Source organism: Aegilops tauschii, chromosome 6, assembly GCF_002575655.3.
Source record: "Aegilops tauschii subsp. strangulata cultivar AL8/78 chromosome 6, Aet v6.0, whole genome shotgun sequence".
Taxonomy (NCBI): Eukaryota; Viridiplantae; Streptophyta; class Magnoliopsida; order Poales; family Poaceae; genus Aegilops; species Aegilops tauschii.
This window is the reverse complement of record NC_053040.3, coordinates 151988197-152013533: the sequence shown is the minus strand read 5'-3', so window position 1 is coordinate 152013533 and position 25337 is coordinate 151988197. Positions and strand designations below refer to the sequence as shown.

General features: G+C 44.5%; 2 protein-coding genes across 9 annotated transcripts; both read right to left on the bottom strand.

Annotated features, from left to right (window-relative positions):
- Nucleotides 1–4743: 4743 nt before the first annotated feature.
- Nucleotides 4744–9435, bottom strand: LOC109782457 (3-oxoacyl-[acyl-carrier-protein] synthase, mitochondrial). Of its 3 annotated transcripts, none has more exons than XM_020341076.2 (13): nt 9048–9435; nt 8357–8418; nt 8204–8275; nt 7407–7493; nt 7169–7320; nt 6759–6839; nt 6632–6665; nt 6180–6246; nt 6025–6101; nt 5791–5851; nt 5560–5642; nt 5390–5461; nt 4744–5292 (listed from the first exon to the last, which is right to left on the bottom strand). In XM_020341076.2, the coding sequence occupies exons 1-13, from the start codon at nt 9418–9420 to the stop codon at nt 5128–5130; spliced, it is 1386 nt and encodes a 461-aa protein (XP_020196665.1). In that variant the 5' UTR covers nt 9421–9435; the 3' UTR covers nt 4744–5127. The 3 variants fall into 3 exon arrangements, with proteins under 3 accessions (XP_020196665.1, XP_020196666.1, XP_020196664.1); XM_020341077.3 differs by having other exon boundaries at nt 8357–8459; nt 9048–9432; XM_020341075.4 differs by having other exon boundaries at nt 8357–8464; nt 9048–9426.
- A 10464-nt stretch (nt 9436–19899) lies between these two features.
- LOC109782455 (uncharacterized) lies at nt 19900–24728 on the bottom strand. 6 transcript variants are annotated; one of them, XM_020341072.3, is made up of 10 exons: nt 24586–24728; nt 23839–23980; nt 22327–23052; nt 21349–21804; nt 21090–21148; nt 20872–20955; nt 20706–20784; nt 20506–20607; nt 20271–20326; nt 19900–20148 (listed from the first exon to the last, which is right to left on the bottom strand). In XM_020341072.3, the coding sequence occupies exons 2-10, from the start codon at nt 23911–23913 to the stop codon at nt 20124–20126; spliced, it is 1662 nt and encodes a 553-aa protein (XP_020196661.1). In that variant the 5' UTR covers nt 23914–23980; nt 24586–24728; the 3' UTR covers nt 19900–20123. The 6 variants fall into 6 exon arrangements, with proteins under 6 accessions (XP_020196661.1, XP_040248173.1, XP_020196663.1 ...); XM_040392239.2 differs by having other exon boundaries at nt 22327–23037; XM_020341074.4 differs by having other exon boundaries at nt 23839–23976; nt 24586–24721.
- Nucleotides 24729–25337: the final 609 nt, after the last annotated feature.

Genomic DNA, 25337 nt, shown 5'->3' with positions numbered 1-25337 from the left:
ATGAGTGGCGGTCGGGGACGAGTGATTGTCTTTTCCTACCAATCTACCCCCCTAGGAGCATGCACATAGTACTTTGTTTTGATAACTAATAGATTTTTGCAATAAGTATGTGAGTTCTTTATGACTAATGTTGAGTCCATGGATTATACACACTCTCACCCTTTCACCATTGCTAGCCTCTCTAGTGACGCGCAACTTTCGCTGGTACCATACACCCGCCATATACCTTCCTCAAAACAGCCACCATACCTACCTATTATGGCATTTCCATAGCCATTACGAGATATATTGCCATGCAACTTTCCACCGTTCCGTTTATTATGACACACATCATCATTGTCATATTGCTTTGCATGATCATGTAGTTGACATCGTATTTGGGGCAAAGCCACCACTCATCATTTTTCATACATGTCACTCTTGATTCATTGCACATCCCGGTACACCGCCGGAGGCATTCATATAGAGTCATATTTTGTTTTAAGTATCGAGTTGTAATTCTTGAGTTGTAAGTAAATAAAAGTGTGATGATCATCATTATTAGAGCATTGTCCCATGTGATGAAAGGATGATGGAGACTATGATTCCCCCATAAGTCGGGATGAGACTCCGGATGAAAAAAAGAGGCCAAAAAAAGAGAGCCAAAAAATAAAAAAAATGAGAGAAAAAGAGAGAAGGGACAATGTTACTATCCTTTTACCACACTTGTGCTTCAAAGTAGCACCATGATCTTCATGATAGAGAGTTTTCTATGTTGTCACTTTCATATACTAGTGGGAATTTTTCATTATAGAACTTGGCTTGTATATTCCAATGATGGGCTTCCTCAAATTGCCCTAGGTCTTCATGAGCAAGCAAGTTGGATGCACACCCACTTAGTTTCTTTTTGAGCTTTCATAAACTTATAGCTCTAGTGCATCCGTTGCATGGCAATCCCTACTCACTCACATTGATATCTATTGATGGGCATCTTCATAGCCTGTTGATACGCCTAGTTGATGTGAGACTATCTCCTTCTTTTTGTCTTCTCCACAACCACCTTCTATTCCACCTATAGTGCTATGTCCATGACTCACACTCATGTATTGCGTGAAAGTTGAAAAGGTTTGAGAACGTCAAAAGTATGAAACAATTGCTTGGTTTGTCATCGGGGTTGTGCATGATTTGAATATTTTGTGTGATGAAGATGGAGCATAGCCAGACTATATGATTTTGTAGGGATAAGCTTTCTTTGGCCATGTTATTTTGAGAAGACATAATTGCCTTGTTAGTATGCTTTGAATATTATTGTTTTTATGCCAATATCAAATTTTTGTTTTGAATCTTATGGATCTGAATATTCTTGCCACAATAAATAATATTACATGGATAAATATGTTAGGTAGCATTCCACATCAAAAATTCTGTTGTTATCATTTATCTATTCGAGGACGAGCAGGAATTAAGCTTGGGGATGCTTGATACGTCTCCAACATATCTATAATTTTTTTATTGTTCCATGCTATTATATTATCTATCTTGGATGTTTTATATGCATTTATATGCTATTTTATATAATTTTTGGGACTAACCTATTAACCTAGAGCCCAGTGCCAGTTTCTGTTTTTTCCTTGTTTTTGAGTTTCGCAGAAAAGGAATATCAAACGGAGTCCAATTGACCTGAAAATTTATGGTGATGTTTTATGGACCAGAAGAAGTCCCCCAAAGCAAAAGAGTTGGGCCAGAAGAGTCCCGAGCCAACCACAAGGTTGGAGGGCGCACCCTACCCCCCGGGAGGGTACTCCACCCTTGTCGTTGACTCGTGGACCCCCCCTGACGTGAAACCGACGCCAAAAATTCCTATAAATATAGAAACCCCCGAAAAGAAATCTAGATCGGGAGTTCCGCCGCCGCAAGCCTCTGTAACCACCAAAAAACAATCGGGGCCCTGTTCCGTCACCCTACCGGAGGGGGAAATCATCACCGGTGGCCATCTTCATCATCTCGGCGCTCTCCATGATGAGGAGGGAGTAGTTCACCCTCGGGTCTAAGGGTATGTACCAGTAGCTATGTGTTTGATCTCTCTCTCTCTCTCTCGTGTTCTTGATTTGGCACGATCTTGATGTACTGCGAGCTTTGCTATTCTAGTTGGGTCTTATGATGTTTCTCCCCCTCTACCTTCTTGTAATGGATTGAGTTTTCCCTTTGAAGTTATCTTATCGGATTGAGTCTTTAAGGATTTGAGAACACCTGATGTATGTCTTGCATGTGCTTATCTGTGGTGACAATGGGATATTCATGTGATCCACTTGATGTATGTTTTGGTGATCAACTTGCGGGTTCTGTGACCTTATGAACTTATGCATAGGGGTTGGTACACGTTTTCGTCTTAACTCTCCGGTAGAAACTTTGGGGCACTCTTTGAAGTTCTTTGTGTTGGTTTGAATGGATGAATCTGAGATTGTGTGATGCATATCGTATAATCAAACCCACGGATACTTGTGGTGACACTGGAGTATCTAGGTGACATTAGGTCTTTGGTTGATGTGTATCTTAAGGTGTTATTTTAGTACGAACTCTAGGGCTGTTTGTGACATTTATAGGAATAGCCCAATAGATCGATAAGAAAGAATAACTTTGAGGTGGTTTCGTACCCTACAATAATCTCTTCGTTTGTTCTCCTCTATTAGTGACTTTGGAGTGACTCTTTGTTGCACGTTGAGGGATTGTTATATGATCTAATTATGTTATCATTGTTGAGAGAACTTGCACTAGTGAAAGTATGAACCCTAGGCCTTCTTTTTAAGCATTGCAATACCGCTTTCACTCACTTTTGTTACTAGTTACCTTGCTGTTTTTATATTTTCAGATTACAAAAACATATGTCTACCATCCATATTGCACATGTATCACCATCTCTTCGCCGAACTAGTGCACCTATATAATTTACCATTGTATTGGGTGTGTTGCGGACATAAGAGACTCTTTGTTATTTGGTTGCAGGGTTATTTGAGAGAGACCATCTTCATCTTACACCTCCCACGGATTGATAAACCTTAGGTCATCCACTTGAGAGAAATTTGCTATTGTCCTACAAAACTCTGCGCTTGAAGGCCCAACACGAGTTTACAAGAAGAAGGTTGCGTAGTAGACATCAGTACTCTATCGCGCCCCTCATTGTGTCGCCTAGCACCCCGCACAACCTAAATAGAATTGAGAGGGATTTCCTTTGGTTCGGGTCAGACAGGACGACGGGAGCAAAGTGCAAGGTCAACTGGGAGACAGTTTGCAGACCGAAGGAGTATGGTGGCTTAGGTGTGTTAAACTGACAAGTTTGCACATGCATTGCGCCTCGGTGGCTTTGGTACGAATGGAAGGAGCCACACAAATTATGGGTGGGCTTCGACAACCCTTGCGCCAAGGAGGATTTTGAGTTCTTCTGCGCCTCAACTTCTATTACCGTCGGCGACGGCGCCAAAACGCCATTTTGGGACTCCCCCTGGCTGCTTGGGCGCAAGCCCAACGACATTGCGCATGGAGAAAGAACTGGAAGGTGTGTGAGGCTCTTAGGGGGAACGCGTGGATCCTGAAAATCGACCACAACACCGTCGCCTCGGCTGCCCACACTTTGGAATTCTTCACTCTTTGGTTGCTTGTCCACGTCTTCCACCTTAATGAGCATCGCAAGGATGATATTATTTGGAAGCACTCGAACGATGAGGTATACTCGACGGCCACCGCTTACAAGGCCCAATTCCTTGGCCTAACCCTTTCTCCCATGGATCGCATGATTTGGAAAATGTGGGCTTCCCCAAAGATCAAATTCTTCGCATGGCTAGCTCTACAAGACAGAATTTGGACCGCCGATCGCTTGGAGAAGCGAGGTTGGCCAAACTGTGGCTTGTGCCCTCTTTGCAAAAGGGAACAAGAGACATGTGCACACCTTTTCTTCAAATGTCGATACACTATCAGGCTTTGGAGATCTGTCATTGCGAAGCTTCGCTCGCACACTTGGACACATCCGACTGGCACCTTCACGCATCAGTCGACGAGTGGTGGGACAGGAGAACCGACAACCGTAACCCCAATCGTCACGCTATGGCCTCCCTCACCATGCTGGTCACTTGGACCATTTGGAATGAGAGAAATGCTCGGGTTTTCCGGCATAAATCCGCACCGCCACCAATCCTTCTTAGCATCATCTTGGAGAAGGCTAAGCTTTGGGTCACCGCAGGCGCGAAAAGACTATGGCATATAATTTTGCGTGAGTAATTGTCATGTCGTGTATTTGAGTGTGTTGTAAAACTCTAAACTCTATTCTTCCTTATTTAATGAATGAGACAAATCTTATGCCTCCGTCTTGGAAAAAATAATCCCCCGCGTAGTTTCTATCCTTTGGAACTCGCAGACATAGTTAAAGGAACTTGCAGTTCTAGAAAGTCATAAGCAACTCATGTTCATCTGGTGCTGTAGCAAACAGCCTTTCAAACTATCTTCTTCTTTCTTGCCTTGTTTTCCGTGGGCGGCGAGGAGTCCATTTGCGTGTGGACTGTGGAGTGCTAGCGCTCCTCACAGCCTTCGCCTCCGTTGGACGTGTGCAAGGACAGTATCCACCGCAGGCAGCAGCAGCATTTGGGTTGGTTTCGTTCCCCTTTCCGTGGTAGCTAGCACGTGAGAGCGACGGCCAAACCCGCTCACCAGCCCCACATCTGCACCTAACCCGGCTCGGCAAAAATTCTCTCTCTCTCTCAGACAAAAAATCAATAAGTTCGCATACTGTAGTATAGTATAGTTTCTAAATATAAGCCTTTTTAGAGATTTCAATATGAACTACATACGGACGTATATAGGCATACTCCGTATTTTAGAGTGCAAGATCCACACATTTTGCTTAGATCCAGAAAAAATTTAGAATCTTTAAACGGTCTTGTATTTAGGAACGGAGGGATGAATCAACACCCACAAGTTGGGCGATGCTCCGGATTCAGAGGGAGCACAGCACAATGGTCAGTGCTTGAAACCCCCCAACTCCTGCTCAACGCGGATGGTGCCTTCCCCCGTTTAAGTTCACGGACGGGAAAACTCCCGACATTCTGGTATGCCTCTTCGAAGGGGAAAACAGAAGAGAGGGAGGGTGATGCTGGATCGCTAGGGCGGGCACGAGAACAGCAGCGACGCGTTGGTTCCACCAAACCCGAAGGAATTCGAGATGGCGGCCCGTATATGCATCTTCTTGGCGGCGGTTAGAGGCATGAACGCGCCCTCAAACAGCAGGTCGGGCTGCTCCAGGTTGAGCGTGGGCGGCGCCACTCCCTGCAAAAAATTGCATGTGATGGTGAGTACGGGCTACAGAGCAATTTTTCATTGCACGGAGCTACTGATCAGTTATCACTCATGGTGGGTAACATACATGGTGGATTGCTAGCACGGTGAAGATTGCTTCCACTGAACCAGCCGCCCCTAGCAGATGACCGATTGCTCCCTGGAGAAGATGGTTTTTTTGGTCCTCGGTCATTGTTGTAAAATGGACTAGACTAGTGCGGGATCTGTGACAGTTTAGCTGCGCAGAATGAGGTGTACCTTAGTTGAGGATAACGCAAGACCACCGGATGTCGCGTGGTGGCCAAAGACAGATTTTATTGCAGTTGCCTCCACAGCATCCCCTGATTGCGGTTCAGATTCAAAACATCAGCTTATTTATCATAACTCAAGATGCCGCAGAATCATAAACACAAGTTTACCCACAAAATAGAATAAACAGAAGTCATGCCGGCCCAGGTGGGCTTTGCCAGACTGACTGTGAGCACCTACCGAGAGGAGTTGATGTTGCATGCGCATTCAAATAATCAATTTGATCTGCCTGAAGCCCTGACTAGAAAAGGAGCAAGAATTCTATCAAAATCAGAATGTCAAGAAAATAATTATTGTGATGTGATTTCTAATTTCTCAAAGCTTAATACGTGTTTAAAATGTGATTTCTAATTCCTCAAAGCTTAATAAATGCTTAAAATGTGCACCACACGAATTAGAAAGAAAATGCCACACCTGTTCCAATGCCCTCTCCATGGCTAAGATAGCACCTCTACCATCATTTTGTGGCTGAGTTATGTGGTGTGCATCACCTGACAGAAGCTGATGTTCATGATGCAATACATACTAATGACAAAGTAGACCATCTCTTTTGTGGAATCGGAGGATACCAGACATGCCATAGCCTCGAACTTCTGCATAAATTTTTGCGCCTCGTTCCATTGCATGGTCAAGTGCCTACAGAGGAATAAATTGATGTACAGTCTGTTCAGAAACAAAATGCAATAAGACAGTTTCCAGATTAAAAGTTGCATATACCATATACAGGATACAGAAAATTTTACACAATAAGGGCCCATTCAGAAAAGGAGTATTTGTAGGTAAGTTTTGCATTTAGTTCAAATTTGACTCAAATACCAAGAACCACCATTCTTCCAAGCAGCTTCTAAAGGAGCAATACTATGGTGATTTAAGTCCGTCGACAAACTCTTTTACCAAGTGCTATGGTTCTTTTTTTCAATATGTGAAGGACTGATCTATAAAATAACACTGAACCAGCAGCTTGGGAACAGCAAGGTAAGAACAGACAACAGGAAATGATCAGTGTTTCCTCTGAACTCACCTCCAACACCATGACTCCACAGCCTTCACCAATCCTATTGGTTATTTAAGACGGAAGATAAGAACGGACATAGGAAGGAAAAACAAAAGGAAGTAAAAAAAATACGATTCGATATAAGTATGTGTACACAAATCCATCTCTGCCACAATCAAATGGCCTCGAAGATGCTTGTGGAAGAGAGTTATACTTTGTAGACAATGCCCTTAACCTGCAGAACAATATAACGAAAATAAGATGGTGTTGGCAATACCAGTGACGGGGATAGCAGATAAAAAGTGCAAGAGTGTGACTGTGACCAAGTTTTTCTGGAAATAAACAGATTAAGTTTGCATATGATATTACGAGCCACAACCACAAGTGGTTTGTGGACAAAAACATGGGTTCTCTACTTTGTCCTACAACCTTCAGTCAACAGGTGTACATTGAAACCTTAGTAAAGCAGTTGAGGCAATTTATAATTGCCCTACGGAGCATCTAGACAGAGTATTTGGGTAATTAAGCAAAACAAAACAATTGTGAAGACGCGAACATACTTGCCTAGAAAATCCAGCTATAGATAAAGCATCAATACTAGACTCTGTTCCTCCAGCCACCATCACATCTGCATCTCCAAATTGAATCATCCGTGTAGCGTCGCCAATAGAATGAGCGCCTGTGGCACAAGCTGTCACGGCAGCATGGTTTGGACCCTAGGTTTGAAGCGTCAAATATCAATGTTATTCATGCAATAATTGTACAAAATGGAAACAAGGCATATCACGATAACAATGTTCACCTGGAAACCATATTTCATGCTGACATGACCTGATGCCATGTTGATCAAAATCTTGGGGATGAAGAATGGGCTGAGACGACGTAGACGCTGCATTCAGAAGAAAATAAATTCCACACGTCAGTGCTAGAAGTGACCAGAAGATGTATATTGCAAGCCATGTATGGTGCAGGTCAAAGCTTTGGAGAAGACGTAAAAAATGTTTGATTCTCATGTAAATGAAGAATTAACAACAACAAAATCTGAGGAAGCGCTGGTCTTGGCCAGTAGCATTCACCTACAAGTAGTTTTGTAATGGCTAGTTTCAATTATCAAGTGTAAACTACAAATTCAATGTATCCTGTTCCTGGCCGGTTAGCGCTCGGTTTTCCTGTTCATTGGTTAAATAACATATCTTCTCACAATTTTCTTCAAACTTATTCCCTCCGTTCACAAATACAAGATGTTTTTGATATTTCAATGTGGACAACATACGGACTGAAATGAGTGAACAGACACACTAAAACGTGTCTATATAATCCGATTCAGAAAAAGTTAGAACACCTTATATTTGTGAACAGAGGGAGTACTTGAGTTGCTAACATCAGATGAAAAAAAAAATTCTCTTAATGCTGCTGGTGCCCACCAGTAATGCCGGCCAGCCGGTAGCCGCCATTATTTTGCTTGAATCTAACACTGTATTTCTCACTCGGCACGTAGCAATATAATAATAGTGAGAATCACTATAGCTGCACAATGACTAAAAATACAAAAGGAAAAGAGTGATAATAAAGCAAATTGCAGTGACTGTGGGTACGAACATTTTCAGCAATCAGCTGTGATGCATCTAAAATGTCTGAGATGCTTCCGATTCCCCCACCAATTGAAACACCCTGATAAAGGCTCTAATTAGACCCAGCAACTTGGCAAAAACACAAAAAAGGAAAAGAGCTTCCACCAAAAGCAATTGGTACCGTTCTTTCCTTCTTCTCATTTTCCGAGGGCAGCCAATTTGCATCTCTCAAAGCCTCATCAGCTGCACATAGAGCATATGCTATAAATCCCGATATAGATCTACTGTCCTGGAAACAAAAATGTTAAATCAACAGTTTGAAATATGTAACAAAGTTTAACTATGAGACAGACAACATCACCAGTTGCATATTACAGTCATACGATAGCATCTTATCAGAACACAACAGATTTCCAGTTGTAGGGGAGAGAGAGAGAGAGAGAGAGAGAGAGAGAGAGAGAGAGAGAGTATCTACTTAAATCATACAGATATCTGACAGAAACGACACGAAAAACAGGTTCAGCAAAGTGCTGTGGCATTGAAGACTGTGTTACTCCTAATGGCACTGAAGATAAGGGTCTTTATATCTGTACCAGTTATCACATGACTGTATTGCAACATTGTCTACGGGAAAGCTTGTATAGTTTGCTGAAAGTAACAGCTTCATTTAAATTTCTGTTGAGCAGCTTATACATGAAATTTATTCTCGAATCAATTATATCAAGCATGTAAACTAGCAATTCATATATGATAAATCACACGTGTAACAATCATGTGCAGAAAAAGGAGCACCAATCCAATCTCACGGCAACAGTGCGAAAACCAATGTATATACTGGATGGTTAGGGGCTAGTGAAGCATCAGTCATAAACCTTGGTCCACGCCTCCTCGTCGAACTCGGCCTCGCCCTTCCCGCGCGGCACGGCGGCGAAGACCCTCGATGGGAGCTGCTCCAACGTCCTCCCCGCGGCATCCCCGGTGAGGCGTAGGTCCTCCGCGGCGAGCGCGCGCACCGCGCAGTCTCCGGCCACGAGGCGGTCCCAGGTGGACCCGACGCCGCGGCCGAGCGGCGTGACGGCGCCCAGCCCCGTCACGACCACGCGGCGGCAGGCAGATGGGCGCGGCGGAGGAAGGTCCGCACCCGAGGAGAAGCCTCGGCGGAGGCGGTGGCCGAACAGGAGAGCGCGGCGGAGCATGCTCATCAGGCGCTGCGGCGAAGCTGACTATCCTAGGGGCCCAGGGCATCGGCCTGTTTTTTTTTTTTTTTTAGCAAATCCCAGGGCATCGGCTCTTCCCTCGCACGCAGACCTGGCCATCTGGGCCGTGCTACGCAGCCGGGCCAAAATCCCGCGTACCTGACACGGCCTAGCACGCGGCTAAACGGGCCGTGCCAGGCCTGTGGCCTGGGCTGCGAGGTAAGGCCCGCGTGCCGGCACGGCCCGTTTATATTTGAACCTTTTTATTTCTGAACAACCCAAAATGCCAAAAATAGGCACAAAACAACCCAAAAGGCAGAATAGCACGCGGGCCGACCGGCACACGTGTCGTGTCAGGCTGGCCCATTTAGCAATTGTGTCATGCCTGGGCCTGGAAGGAAGGCACAACACAATATCTATACTACTATTAAAAGTGCGAACTTGAGTTTTTCTAAACCCACACCATAAAGTGTACACACGATAAGCACAACCCTTGGATCAAATTAAGTTAAACGCATCCCACCGTCTACATCACGTTAATAGTCTGCCAATCAGATCAACGACTCGGATGAAATGGTCTGCCAAGCGTCGTGGTCTGCCAATCCTATTAGCGCTCCGCGGCCCCTCGCGCAACACGCGGATCACCCACCGGCCCGCAACAGGGGGATCGATTCCACCCGCCTCCCCCTCCCTCCTCTCTCCTCGCTGCCGCTATAGGACGCCGCCGGGGTCGCTCTCATCCCTCGAGCAGCGTCGACAACGCGGGACGCAGCGGGCTCAACTTGCATCGGCGGCGCCGGTGTCCCTCTCCTCGGTCGAGCGTCGGCGGCGGCGGCGCGAGATGTAGCGGGCTGAACCTGCGTTGGCGGCCACGGCGACGGGTCTCCTCCATTCCCCTCCTCATGCTGCCCCTCTCCTTTTCCTTGCTTTCCTGCACCGGCGGAGAGGAAGACGCCCTCGGCTTCATGGCCTCCTCTCTAGGGCCAAGTGGTGGCTAGAGGACTCTCCAGGAAGGCAGCGAAAAAAGAAGCCAAGAGAAAAGGGGAGGCAGAAGAAATCCGCCCGCATGCTCTCGCCGTCTCGCTCTACCTGATGGTGTTGTATGGTCGGTCGGACAAGGGAACTCGGTTGCTGCCTGATGTCAAACGCCTTCTCCCTGAGAACTGAGATCATGCTCCCAGGTGCGTGCGTGGTGACCTTACCTGTTACTGTGCTTGATTTTTCTGGTTCAGAACATGTGTGCTCAATCTAAGTGCTCAAATGTGAGGTTGCAAGTAGATGCTTGTTCTTTATTTATTTTGTTGGGGAACGTAGCAGAAATTCAAAATTTTCTACGCATCACCAAGATCAATCTATGGAGTTTACTAGCAACGAGAGAAAAGGAGTGCGTCTACATACCCTTGTAGATCGCGAGCGGAAGCGTTTAAGAGAACGGGGTTGATGGAGTCGTACTCGTCGTGATCCAAATCACCGATGATCCTAGCGCCGAACGGACGGCACCTCCGCGTTCAACACACGTACGGAGCAGGGACGTCTCCTCCTTCTTGATCCAGCAAGGGGGGAGGAGAGGTTGATGGAGATCCAGCAGCACGACGACGTGGTGGTGGAAGTAGCGGGATTCCAACAGGGCTTCGCCAAGCGCTGCGGGAGGAGGGAGATGTGTCACGGGAGGGAGAGGGAGGCGCCAGGGCTTAGGTTCTTGCTGCCCACCCTTCCCCCCACTATATATAGGGCCAAGGGAGAGGGGGGGCCCAGCCTTGGCCCTTCCTCCAAGGAAGGGTGCGGCCAGGGAGGAATCCTTCCTCCCCAAGGCACCTCGGAGGTGCCTTCCCCCTTTAGGACTCTCCGTTTTTCTTATCTCTTGGTGCATGGGCCTCTTGGGGCTGGTGCCCTTGGCCCATATAGGCCAAGGCGCACCCCCTACAGCCCATGTGGCCCCCCCGGGGCTGGTGGACCCCCGGACCCCTTTCGGCACTCCCAGTACAATACCGATAAAGTGCGAAACTTTTCCGGCGACCAAAATAAGACTTCCCATATATAAATCTTTACCTCCGGACCATTCCGGAACTCCTCGTGACGTCCGGGATCTCATCCGGGACTCCGAACAATTTTCGGGTTACCGCATGCTAATATCTCTATAACCCTAGCGTCACCGAACCTTAAGTGTGTAGACCCTACGGGTTCGGGAACCATGCAGACATGACCGAGACGTCCTCCGGCCAATAACCAACAGCGGGATCTGGATACCCATGTTGGCTCCCACATGTTCCACGATGATCTCATCGGATGAACCACGATGTCGGGGATTCAATCAATCCCGTATGCAATTCCCTTTGTCTACCGGTATGTTACTTGCCCGAGATTCGATCGTCGGTATCCCTATACCTTGTTCAATCTCGTTACCGGCAAGTCTCTTTACTCGTTCCGTAACTCACATCATCCCGTGATCAACTCCTTGGTCACATTGTGCACATTATGATGATGTCCTACCGAGTGGGCCCAGAGATACCTCTCCGTTTACACGGAGTGACAAATCCCAGTCTCGATTCGTGCCAACCCAACAGACACTTTCGGAGATACCTGTAGTGCACCTTTATAGCCACCCAGTTACGTTGTGACGTTTGGTACACCCAAAGCATTCGTACGGTATCCGGGAGTTGCACAATCTCATGGTCTAAGGAACTGATACTTGACATTAGAAAAGCTCTGAGCAAACGAACTACACGATCTTGTGCTAGGCTTAGGATTGGGTCTTATCCATCACATCATTCTCCTAATGATGTGATCCCGTTATCAACGACATCCAATGTCCATGGTCAGGAAACCGTAACCATCTATTGATCAATGAGCTAGTCAACTAGAGGCTTACTAGGGACATGGTGTTGTCTATGTATCCACACATGTATCTGAGTTTCCTATCGATACAATTCTAGCATGGATAATAAACGATTATCATGAACAATGAAATATAATAATAACCTATTTATTATTGCCTCTAGGGCATATTTCCAACATATTTTTCATATAAACTCTGGAAATGGATGAATGCATAGTATTTCTGAGCTTTCTAAACTCTAGGAACCACTGAAAATTTTGGCATTGCAAGATAAATATACTGCTGGGCAAGAGTTCATACATTACTTACTATTTGTCTCTGTGTGACAGTACTCGCATTAGTTGATGCAGAATATGTCTATGGTTTACCAATGAGTTATAATGAGATTTCACTCTCCTGTAGGCTAAATCAACACCACTTGCTGGGATGGAACATGGAAAGCTATTGGCCGCTTGCAGTCTCACAATCTGTCAGACGCACAAGTGGAGTTTTGTTTGGCAATGCTTTTCTATTGAGCATATTAAGAGATCGTCATTTGTCTGTCTTTTTTATTAAGAAATGGCGAGTAAGAGTTTGTAACTGGTTCAAGTACATGACTGTCAAGATACGGTGCGTTTGACAACACATCTTCTATCAAGTTGCTGGGAATGTTGCCTGTACTCCGTGACAGTGCCACGACATTGGATTCATGCATTTGATGTCCTCTTGGATCCAGATTAGAATAAAACTAAATGTGTTCCTTTAAATTGCGTAGTTGCATGTTTTCATTTTTGCAAATAAAAAATGTGTTCCTTTAATTTGGTGTATGTACTTGTTTTTCTGTAACCTATCATCATTTTCTTCTTTTTTTGCGCTGAAACAAAATGCATTCTTTCATACCAAAAATTGCAAGAGCACATGAGCTGTACACATATCCTTCCTTTTTGAATCTGCAGCCGCTTGCTTTGATTGTTATTTTTGGAAGGGTTTAGGCGAGTACGCCACAAAGGTTACACTGATCTGCTTCACACTTGTTATTTTCTTCTTCTTGGTAATTTGTAGTTCCTTTGACCTTCTATTTTTATACCACTATTCTGCATTGCAACCTTTTCTTTAACAGGGAGACGTGCCAAATTTTCAGTCAATTATAGCGTGAATTGCATAACCTGCAACATTTGCCTACAGACGATAGAATCTATGATCCCACGAGGGCTATCTCTATGAGCTAAACAATTACAGTACAAGACACACTCGAATTCAGAGTTTAGAGCCTCGTGAGCAATGTTGTAAGAGATTGTTGATGATCTGCTTGTTTCTCGCAAAATTGGGACGTGTTGGATGGTCCATGTGAGGCTATCTAAAAAAAGTTCCTCTTAATTCCGTTCTGTTTGTATGATGGAATTTGATTAGATAAGAACCCACATCTGGCGGCACCGTCCGTCTCATGGCGCCCCCATCTCGCTGCTCCCCTGTCTCATGGCGTCCAATAACCAAAGTGTTTTTTTCAATTGGTATTATTTCTTTGCTGGTAATATTTATTATTGTAAATGGTGTGATCTGATGATGTATCCTACATACAATTCAGTTAATTAAATGATGCAGCAGCCACTCCTGTACAATATGATCTGTAGTATACCCAGCTCTATGTGAGGGCAATGTGAATCAATGTAAAGCACTAGGTTCTTCCTAAATAGCACTTGACACTTTGTTGTGTATTTTGGACCTATGAAGAATTTGTTGGGAATCGTAGCATAATTTAAAATTTTCCTACGCTCACCAAGATGCATCTATGGAGTCTACTAGCAACGAGGGGAAAGGAGTGCATCTACATACCCTTATAGATCACGAGCGGAAGCGTTCCAATGAACGTGGATGACGGAGTCGTACTCGCCGTGATCCAAATCACCGATGACCGAGTGCCGAACGGACGGCACCTCCGCGTTCAACACACGTACGGTGCAGCGACGTCTCCTCCTTCTTGATCCAGCAAGGGGGAGGAGAGGTTGATGGAGATCCAACAGCACGACGGCGTGGTGGTGGATGTAGCGGGTCTCCGGCAGGGCTTCGCCAAGCTTCTGCGAGAGAGAGAGAGAGGTGTTGCAGGGGAGGAGGGAGGAGCCCAAGGCTTAGATGTTGCTGCCCTCCCTTCCCCCCACTATATATAGGGCCAGGGGAGAGGGGGGGCGCAGCCTTGCCCCTTCCTCCAAGGAAGGGTGCGGCCAGGGGGGAGTCCTTCCCCCCAAGGCACCTCGGAGGTGCGTTCCCCCTTTAGGACTCTCCCTTTTTTCTTATCTCTTGCGCATGGGCCTCTTGGGGCTGGTGCCCTTGGCCCATATAGGCCAAGGCGCACCCCTTACAGCCCATGTGCCCCCCCGGGGCTGGTGGACCCCCGGACCCCTTTCGGCACTCCCGGTACAATACCGATAAAGCGCGAAACTTTTCCGGCGACCAAAATAAGACTTCCCGTATATAAATCTTTACCTCCGGACCATTTCGGAACCTCTCGTGACGTCCGGGATCTCATCCGGGACTCCGAACAACTTTCGGGTTTCCGCATACATATATCTCTACAACCCTAGCATCACCGGACCTTAAGTGTGTAGACCCTACGGGTTCGGGAGACATGCAGACATGACCGAGACGCCTCTCCGGTCAATAACCAACAGCGGGATCTGGATACCCATGTTGGCTCCCACATGTTCCACGATGATATCATCGGATGAACCACGGTGTCGAGGATTCAATCAATCCGTATGCAATTCCCTTTGTCAATCGGTATGTTACTTGCCCGAGATTCGATCGTCGGTATCCCAATACCTTGTTCAATCTCGTTACCGGCAAGTCTCTTTACTCGTACCGCAATGCATGATCCCGTGACTAACGCCTTAGTCACATTGAGCTCATTATGATGATGCATTACCGAGTGGGCCCAGAGATACCTCTCCGTCACACGGAGTGACAAATCCCAGTCTCGATCCGTGCCAACCCAACAGACACTTTCGGAGATACCCGTAATGCACTTTTATAGTCACCCAGTTACGTTGTGACGTTTGGCACACCCAAAGCACTCCTACGGTATCCGGGAGTTGCACGATCTCATGGTCTAAGGAAAAGATACTTGACATTGGAAAAGCTCTAGCAAACGAAACTACACGATCTTTTATGCTATGCTTAAGTTGGGTCTTGTCCATCACATCATTCTCCTAATGATGTGATCCCGTTATCAATGACATCCAATGTCCATAGTCAGGAAACCATGACTATCTGTTGATCAACGAGCTAGTCAACTAGAGGCTTACTAGGGACAGGTTGTGGTCTATGTATTCACACATGTATTACGATTTCCGGACAATACAATTATAGCATGAATAATAGACAATTACCATGAACAAAGAAATATAATAATAACCATTTATTATTGCCTCTAGGGCATATTTCCAACAGAATTTAGCTCTGTAGGTGCCATTGGTTTCTGGTATAGATGACATCCTTGATGCCACAGGTGGCTTTTCTTCGAAGATTGTATTCTTATTTAGTACTGTGTTGCAGTAAAGCCTTCTCTTTTGTGTAAAACTGTAACAAACCATGTGCTCTTATTATTTGGGCGGTAATCTCATGCTGCTTAATGTGAGAGTGAAATGCCAAAGTGGGCAAACTGCCTTGTGTCAGGTTCCAAGGAATATGCAGAATATAGTTCACGCACATTGCGCGCATATGCAGAATCACTGGTTTTTCAGTGCACATTACAGAGTAAGACAACGTTGATGATTCAACAAGAAAATAATGGTGTTTTCTTTACATACAGTAGCATATTTGTACAGTAGACAACTTCAATGTTACAAGTACAAGGCATTTCATTCCATATGCTTCGGAGTTCGGACCATCACCCACGAGAACACATGCAAAGTGTTAACATTTTCATTGCAGATCTTGATTAATTCTCCACATGACACAGATGCAGCCTGCGCACACAAAAAGGAGGGCAAAATTCAGATACAAAGAGTACTTTTCTTCTCTTACACTTGTATGCTTTGCAATCTTCAAGACAATTGCTCTCTGCTGGTCCATGTGAGGCTATCTGCTTTGTTTCTTCCTTTTGGGCGACCCCCTTGGCTTTGCTCAGTAATACAAGTTGGTTGCAGTTCGATTTTGTGTGAATAAACTTCATGGAAGCCTTAAGGAACTTGGATTGCACATTGCGCCCCCCCCCCCCCCCCCCCCCGCCCCTCGGCCGTTGGCTTCTGTCTTCCACGCTGGCACAATGAAGGGTACAGACCTTGGCCGGTTGGCCTGCGATTGCAGGTTGTTGGCAGCTCGAGAACAAGGTTTAGGGTTTGATTTTAGGGATTACAAGTTCAAGTTGGTATAATAGTATGCATACAAGTTCAGGGTTCAGAATAAACTTAATGCAAACCTGTTTTTACTAAAGTCACACGTGCGTTGCACGTGCACAATTACTAGTTTTTATAAACGTGTCGCCGCAGGCCATTTTCATCGTGCTAGGCACGTTTAAGGGTGGGTCAGATTGTGCTAGCCTAGATGGCCAGCTCCTAGTCGCACGGAGAGGGGCGGGTGGAAGGGGAGCTTAAGCGCCGACTAGGAGAACCGGTGCCCACGCGCCCTGCAAATTTGGCCGACCCAGTTTCAAGGCTGCCTTGCCGCTCGTCCCTCCTGTCGCCTTGTTTGCCTGGTCACGGTTGACCAGTTGACCGGTGAACCGTTGAATTTTCTATTAAAAATTTCAAAAAATAAAAAAAAATACAAAAAATTTGACGAAATTTAAAAGGGTTCATAAATTTTTAAAGGACAACGCTAACGCCCACACGTGTGGTGGGAGCGAAACCCGCCCACACGCCCTATAATACATAGACTGCGCCATGTCACCGCACACATGCATGTGGAAATCTTTTTGGATTTCCAGTTTTTAAAATGTTTTATCTCTTAAATAAAAAATCCGATTGAAGATCCGTTTTCATCATTAAATCCCTCGTGACGAGATCTTCAAAACTAGATCGCATAGCAATATATTTTGACGAATTTTTTTGGGTTAAAAGTTGCCATGTCTATTGCACATGAATTGTCATGGTATTTACACTGAAGTTGCCATGATATGTTCCAGCTATTTTCTTCTACATTTAAAAGTAATCTTAACATTTATAAAACGGGGAATTAAGAAACTGGACTTGCCATGAATCATAAACTAAAATTGCCATGGTTCATACAAAAAATAATTTTCATGGTCAAAGTACTGCAGTTGCCATCATTAAAATACTAAAATTGTCGTGGTCTACAAACTAAAATTGTCACATGGCAACTTTAGTTTAAGCACTATGGCAACTACAGTGTAAACATCATGGCAACTTTTGGGCAAAAAAAAATTCGTCGAAACATATCAACATGGGATCTAGTTTTGAAGATCTCGTTGAGACGGATTTAATGATGAAAACGGATTTTTATTCGATTTTTTAATTAGGAGATAAAACATTTTTAAGCCGAAACCCAAAAAGATTCCTGCTAATATCATCTGTTCACATGTGGCAAAATGAGTGGTAAAGAAGGCGTGTGAGCACTGTGCAAGATGACACACGTGTGAGCGTTAGTTTTAAAAAAGGTTCACGCATTCAAAAAAGTTCATAGTGATCTGAAAAAAGGTTCACAAATTTTTAAAAAGTTCACGGATTTTAAATGATAGTTCATGAATTTGAAAAAAGTTCATCCAATTTAAAAAAAATCATCAAATTTGAAAAAAAAAGGTTCAACGAATTTGAAAAAATTTCATCTAAATTAAAAACAGTTCATCAATTTAGAAAAAGGTTCGCTATTTAAAAAAAAACATGCATTAAAGAAAACAAAAAAGGAAAAAACCGAACTAGAGAACGAAATAAAAGAAAAAAATGAATTGTCTTTACACCAACAAGGTGATAGCCTCGTGGTTAGAGCAAAGCGCTCACAATGAAGGGGTTGCATGTTCAACCCACCGTGCCCGAAAAAAAAATGGGTCGGCCCAGCTAGGAGTGCTTCAGGCGCCCATTTGCAAAATGCACTGTAATGAGCGCCTGAAGCGCCAAATAGGATGCGTCGGGTGGAAGCATGGATTTAGGGTAACAAGAAAAAAATATAATGGACCGCCCCAGCTTGAAGTGCTTCAGGCGCCCGTTAGCAAAATGCACTGCAACGGGCGCCTGAAGCGCCAAATAGGATGCTTCGGGTGGAAGCATGGATTTAGGGTAACTCCAACACCATGCACCAAATCAGACCACCAAATGTCCGTGGACATGTAACTCCAACGCCTTGCACCAAATCAGACACACCAAATGTCGATGGACATGTTCGGATGTGTCCGTGGACAACCATAGGAGAGGTGGATATCCAATCCAGTACACCAAATATACACCCTAGGTCTGGCTTCCTCCATTTGACATGCATATGTTTGATCAATAGTTGCTAACACATTCAATCAAGTTTTTACATTCAACTGATCCAAGGAAAATTGGGCGAGTCTTCATATTGTTGGTGTGCTTTCGTGGTAACATCCACCCTCCAAAGGTGACTAGCTTCCCTCTAAGGAAGTAAACATCGGGATGCCTCCTCGTCTTTGGAGTTTTGATTATCTTAACCCTAACTTCTTACTTGTGATTTATTTGTCTCCTTGTCTTTACTTGTTATATCATATTGTTGTTGTTTGCCTATCTAGTTATTGTTGATTATATTGCTAGCACTAGAATCACATTTGCAATTATTAGGCCCACTTTCATATTTCAAATATTACATGAGATTGATAACTAATAATTTAAACGTGTAAGTATACCTATTCACCCCCCCCCCCTAGGTCCTTGATCCTTTCAGTCGAGTTCCAGTGCAACGACCGATGGTATTGACTCGACACCTTCGAGATGGCGGAGAACACGGGTGGATGTGGAGTTCATCGGGCCGCCATTTGACCATTTTGTATCCTGCTTGGCGAAGATGGAGACTAGTACTGTCCTCGAGGAGCGGGATACCTGGGAGAGCGATGAGGCGGCTATTGCGATGCCTCGAAGAGGAACCGTGAGCGCGAGTAGGCGGGTAAGGAGGAAGAGCCAGGGCCTTCACAGTGATGAAGGTGGAGTCCAACGGCGAGGGTTCCGACATAGACTGGGATAACCTCACACGTGAGAGTGACGAGTAGTAATTTTCTAGTGTCAGTGTTCTATGTTTAAACTCTTCTTCTGTGCATATCTTTGTATAGCTTCTAGTTTTATTGTTCTTCTTCTTTGCTCTTTGTACCGAACCTTTTGTATATGTTTTTTAAAAAATCAATAAAAATACGCAACAGAGTCCTGCTGTTTCCCTCAACAACAAAAAAACTGTTTGGAAGTTTGGATGTTTGAATATTTGGAAGTTTGAATATTTGGAAGTTTGCAGTGATGAGTATGCAATGTGATAAGTAGTTTGGATCTTTTAGTATGTCTGTCCTAAAATAGGACAATTGCTGGAGAAGAACAATTTTCAGTGTCCTAAAAGTCACTTTTTGGTGCCCTAAATGTTACCCCAACAGCTAGTTGTTGGAGAAGCTCTCACAAACAGATGGAAAACCTACGATCAGCAGACACCACTGGAGACAGCTAGTTTGCGTTATGGCCGCAACTCCAACAGCGCCAAGCACAAATTAAACGCTAGTATTCCCACGTCTCGCTTTCACTCTCCAACCAGACAACAACAGGCAAACAATCGTGGCGAAACAGCGCTGCCTTCCATGTTCTTTCTTTGCTCTGGACTCGACACAAGAATTATATATCATGCCTCATGGTAGAATAGAGGTCACAAGCAGCAGCAAAACATCATGCCTAACATACAGCCTTAATACTATACCGAGGTTCAGAGAAGGCCCTTGGACAACAATACAACCAAGTAACCGTGCCAACTCGCGCATCTCAAACTGCTCGTCAAGTGGCGCGTCATCGCCATCGCGGCCTCTCCTGTCTGCACAGTTAACAAAGAAACATAATTGTTCCATGAACAATCAAGTGGCAGATTTTCAGCAATTCACATAAATTCTATCTGTGTAGTGATCAAGTCATAATAATACACACAAATGGGAATACCTTGGCTTGCTCTTACACGCCAGGTTGCTCCTCTTGCCATCACGCGACAAGATTACCTACACAAGATGTGTGCACGAACCAACCTTTTAGTAATTTTTTATAGTCACCGTTGAATTTTTATAGACACGATGAATTTATACGACAATCGCGATAGTAGGCAGAATAATAAAGCCTCTGCCGATCCCTGGCTAGTGGTTACTGGTTACCCCATGCACGCAAAAAGAAAAGAACAGACCTTTCTGTTTTGTTCGTTGCCGTTTACAGTAACTTCTGACAAAGCATTCCTTCCTCCAACAGAATGGGTTTCATATGTTGTGGACTTCTGCATCATTTCAGTCTACAACAGAACCACATTAGCAAGTGCTATGATTTGGAAGCGATTTCAGTCTATAACAATAATCCTACGAATCATCCCAGGGTACTGTTTGCTTTTACCTTAACCGCTGCGTTCCTCCCGTTCGAAATCCGGGGTGCCTTTGCAGCTTTGTAAGGTCGGATGCCGCTGCTGCTACTTCTGCACAAGAGAACGGAGCAATTTACATAAAAAGAAACAGATATTTCACACCAAATTTATAAATCATTCCACACTCCAGGAACAAACCTTGCACTTGTTGGTGCAGATATGTGCATAGATCCTCTAATCCGGCTACTTCCAACTGATGCCGCTGGTGTGCTCAGCTGCTTCCTGAAAATCAGTTCAAACAAGCACAGGGGTTTCAATAATATTCAAGATTTCCACAACATGTAGTCCTTATTGAAATCTCTAAAAAGACTTATATTTAGGAACGGAGGGAGTAGAAATGAAATCAAAATGAAGACCTTTTGTTCTGCGATCCATTGCTTGTACTGGTAAGACCTGCGCCTCTTTTCGATGCGACCTGCCAAGATTAATTAAGCTTATCAACTTTCCATAAACCATTAGAAGCGTTTAACTATTTGTTATACCGAACTTGCAAAAATATCTTCTGACGATTAGCAAAAGGAAAATTATGGTCCATATGTAGAAGCAACTGACCAAAGTTGCATTTGTGAATAAGTTCAAAGGATAAATCAACATTTGATTAGGGGCAAAAGCTACCTGAGCAGCCTGCAAGGGTTTTGCATTATTTTGAAGTGAATTGGGCATAACTGAGCTTCTAGTAGCCAGCTTCCCAGTATTACTGCTGTTGCTAGAGGCAACATGAGAAACAGACAATCCCTTGTTGTAGAAATTTGTACGAGGAAGGGTAGCTGCAGGCTGTACTTCTTTCAAAAACTTGTGAGAAGCTTGTGTAGCTGATTTAGATGGTGCAATGACTCTATCAGTGTTCTGGCACAAAGCAGATCTGGAAGAAATGGCAGCTCTATCAGCATTTTGATACGGAGAAGATCTAGAAGAGGCAGCAGCTTTCTCAGCACTCATCCTATCAGATAAAGCACGCAATTTCATCTCAACCCTCTTGTGGAAAGGATCCTTTAAGCCTTCAGAGTTCATGTTTTCTGAGTTTCTTCTTAAATGTACTCTCGGAATTTGGATAAGACAACTTGATGGGTCCTGAAATAGTAAACATGGGCATATGAGATAAATGACATTAACTTTTGCATCATATATATAAAATAATCAAGAAAGGAAGAAACCAACAATGGAAGTTTTCTTTAGTACTATCCTGGAAAGTGATCTAGCTAGTACTATCCTGGAAAGTGATTTGGCTCATTCACACATGTAAGTCATATAATATTATTATGGAATTTCCCTTCCAAACTGCTTGGAATCTCATACAAAGCCAAAACTCACACCAACCATGTAATTGCAGCAAATTGATCATCCCAATATATGGGTGAATGCTTCTGTATATCAAATGTAAACCAATGTCCAAAATAAAACTCTTGTACTTTTGCGATGAACTTTCTATACTACAACATTCTAGTATTGATTATCTAGAATTTACTTGCCGCTAAAGCAGGAACCAACTGCAAAAACTAGCTCTTTTCTGTTATATCTTGTCAGTCACCCCCCCCCCCTCCCCCCCTTGCTGAAAAGTAGATCCTTCACTACATAAACAGTAAATATCAATACCTTGGCCCCCTTTGTCAACCCGTTAATGACAGCTGCCGCTATGCTCTTTCTTGGCTCCTGTTTCTTAACACCAGCTTTCAAACTTGCTATAGGCAAGCTAATTCTCGACGCAGCAACATTACTTTCACCATAATCAGTTGAAACCACATGCTTTGGTGCAAGAACCTTTCTGTCCACGGTTTCCTGGTTGAGACCATGTTTACTACTCGTGCGCGTAGCGCACCGAAACTCACCATCAACATGTTGATTTTGAGCAGTACTAGATGCCTCCTCATCTTGAATACCTTGCGACCCTGTTATCCGAGAAAACAGAGGATTGAATGTCAAGTATCCTAGCCCATGGGGTTCATAGCGTTTATTCTCATCCGATGAGCTCACTCCAGTAGATGGTTGACAACTGGAGCTTGGAGCAGTATCCACAGGATCTTCGGGAACAACTGCATGTGAATTATCTTCCTGCATGCTATGGTCCAGAGTGTCGCCATCACTCCTTTCTTCCAATGTGGCTTCGGTGAGAAGTTTAGCTTTCTGAGCCTTCCTCTTGTAATATTCTTCAAAAAATGCCTTCTTCTGTGCAACTAAACCAGGCAGTGTGAGTTTGCTTATCTCCTCCTGACGTCTGTTGTGTTCAAATACTGATCTGTTCTCCCATGACAAAGACTCTTCTGCAAATCTACCAAATGATACCGAACCATGATCAAGTACCATTTTCTGAACTGAATCGTCCTGGACAGTAGACATAAAGAGAAATTAGAGACTCACGAACTTCAATTTATTAGAAATTTAGAACAACAGAAAAAACAATAACTAACTAACATATACAGAGTGGTAGCTACAAAACTCTGGATATAACTAATACGGCCTCTTTGATTCGCAGGATTTGAAAATGTAGGAATAGGGAAAACTCAAGAATATGATAGGATTGTGAAAGACACAGGGATCTGCAAAATTGGGTGTTTGATTCGATTGAATAGGAAAAACACAGGAATCCTACAAAGCATGGTCAAATTAAGGTTAAAACATATGCAAATGTAAGATAAAGTTAATATAATGCTACTTATAGCTTTTGCCTTGTTTGTGCATAGGAATGTAAAAAAAGAGGTTTTAGTGGATGGTAAAATTCCTTTTATTTTTCTTATGAAACTCAATACAAAGGAAAAATACCTCCCCTTTTCTTATGGTCCATTCCTTCGAATCAAATGGACAAATAGTGTCTCCCCATAAGAAATTTTCCTATTCCTATGTCATAAGAATATTTGACCTTTTGCATCAGCAGTGAATAAAAACAAAATTACTAACCGCCATCTAGCCTCCTCGAAACGCAACAAGAAACTACAGAAACAAGATTCAGGCAGCATCAACTATGTCATACAATGTTGACATCTCAAATAGGAGTATTTCCCAACAGCACTACGATATCAAGGAGCTATTAAACTATCGAGATTTAAGTTGATAATTCAGGTACGCAACCAAAGGTGAAGCGACAAATGATTTCGAAGCAGAGGATACTACCTGTGTGCAGAGGTCGTTGTAGGGCGAATCTGAGTGCGTCCATCCACTGAACGGCTGCCCAACTTCAGCAGCCATTGTGCCTGCGTGCTTGTTATCAACTAACCAACCTTGGCAGAAAATTTCTTATACTGCTCCGATCTACCTGCGGCAATAGATACACCAAAAGTCACACTGTCAAAATCTGCCTCCTGGAGAGGAGTTAATAAAAAGAAAACAAGAAGGGATTGCGGTGTTTTCAGCCAAAAAAGGAAAAGAAGAATGGCGGCCATATACTTTTAGAAGCAAACGCAAAACCAGCAAAGACAGACGGTGGAAAGTTTGGAGGAACAAAATCAAACCCCCAAAACAAAATCCCCGCCGAATCTTCGCTGCCTGGCAGAGGAGGATTCCGCAGCGAAACCCGGAAATTCTGGCACAGCTGATCCCACGAATTGAGACCCGGATTGTTTCTTGGGTACAATTATTTGGAACGGGGTAAACAAAAAACTGCGATTTCTTGGATGAGAACTGGGAACGGGAACTCCAAGCCCGTCTCCACCTGAAAATACTAGCACCACAGCGGCATGGCACGGACTAGAACGGAAAAAAGGGTCCCCAAATCTAACCGCGGTACGGCGACCGCACCAAGCGAAGCCATCAAGAACCGGAGCGTACGAGAGAAGGGACGTAATGAAATCGGAAACCCGCCGGGTACAACAGCCACCCTCTAACGGCAGGAGATCGAGAAGGCAGACGCTGAGTCCTCACCTCACCTGGCCGCCGATCCGTGCTCCTCCGTCGCGGGGAGAGGAGAGGGGGAGGGGAGGGGGATGTTTAGGGCGGCGGCAGTGGCGAATCGGAACGAGAGAGCGCTAACGGCTGGAAAGGGGGGAGTAAATATGAAGGAGGGAATGGAGTTGAAATCGGGTCGAGTAACGTTCGAATGAAAGCAGAGGTCGTGGCTTCGGGCTCGCCCGCTCGCACGGAATTCGACGCGAGCAATCGCACAGGGCAAGCTGCTATGGGCCAGGCCTTTAAAAAAACAATTAGGGGCAGGCCTATTTTCCAATGCGAGCGCACCTGATTTTCTTTCGGGTTCGTCTGTTTTCTGTTTTTTTCTTTCTTTCTAGTTCTATGGTTTTAGTTGGGTTTGTTTCCTCTGGTTTTCCTTTTAGCGTGGGCTAGTGGTAAGTCGAGTGAATTTTGGGAAGCGCGAGGCTGAAGGCGGCGGCGGGGGGGGGGGGGGGGGGGGGGGGTAGGGTTGGCCGGGTGGAGGCGGTGGGGGGAGAGCGGGCCGGTCACGGGAGCGCCACCAGCCATGGATGGTGGGGGTTGATAGTTAGGGTTGGGCTGGGAGACGGTACGAGAGGAAGAATATGATAGTCACGGCGTGATCCTGGCCATTGGATAAACCTCTGACGGCAAAAATATATTGACTTGCAGAAAAAATTTAGTTGACTTACACATAGTCGCTCTTTGTTTCTTTCCTTTCTGTTGTTCATTTTCTATTATTTTTCTGT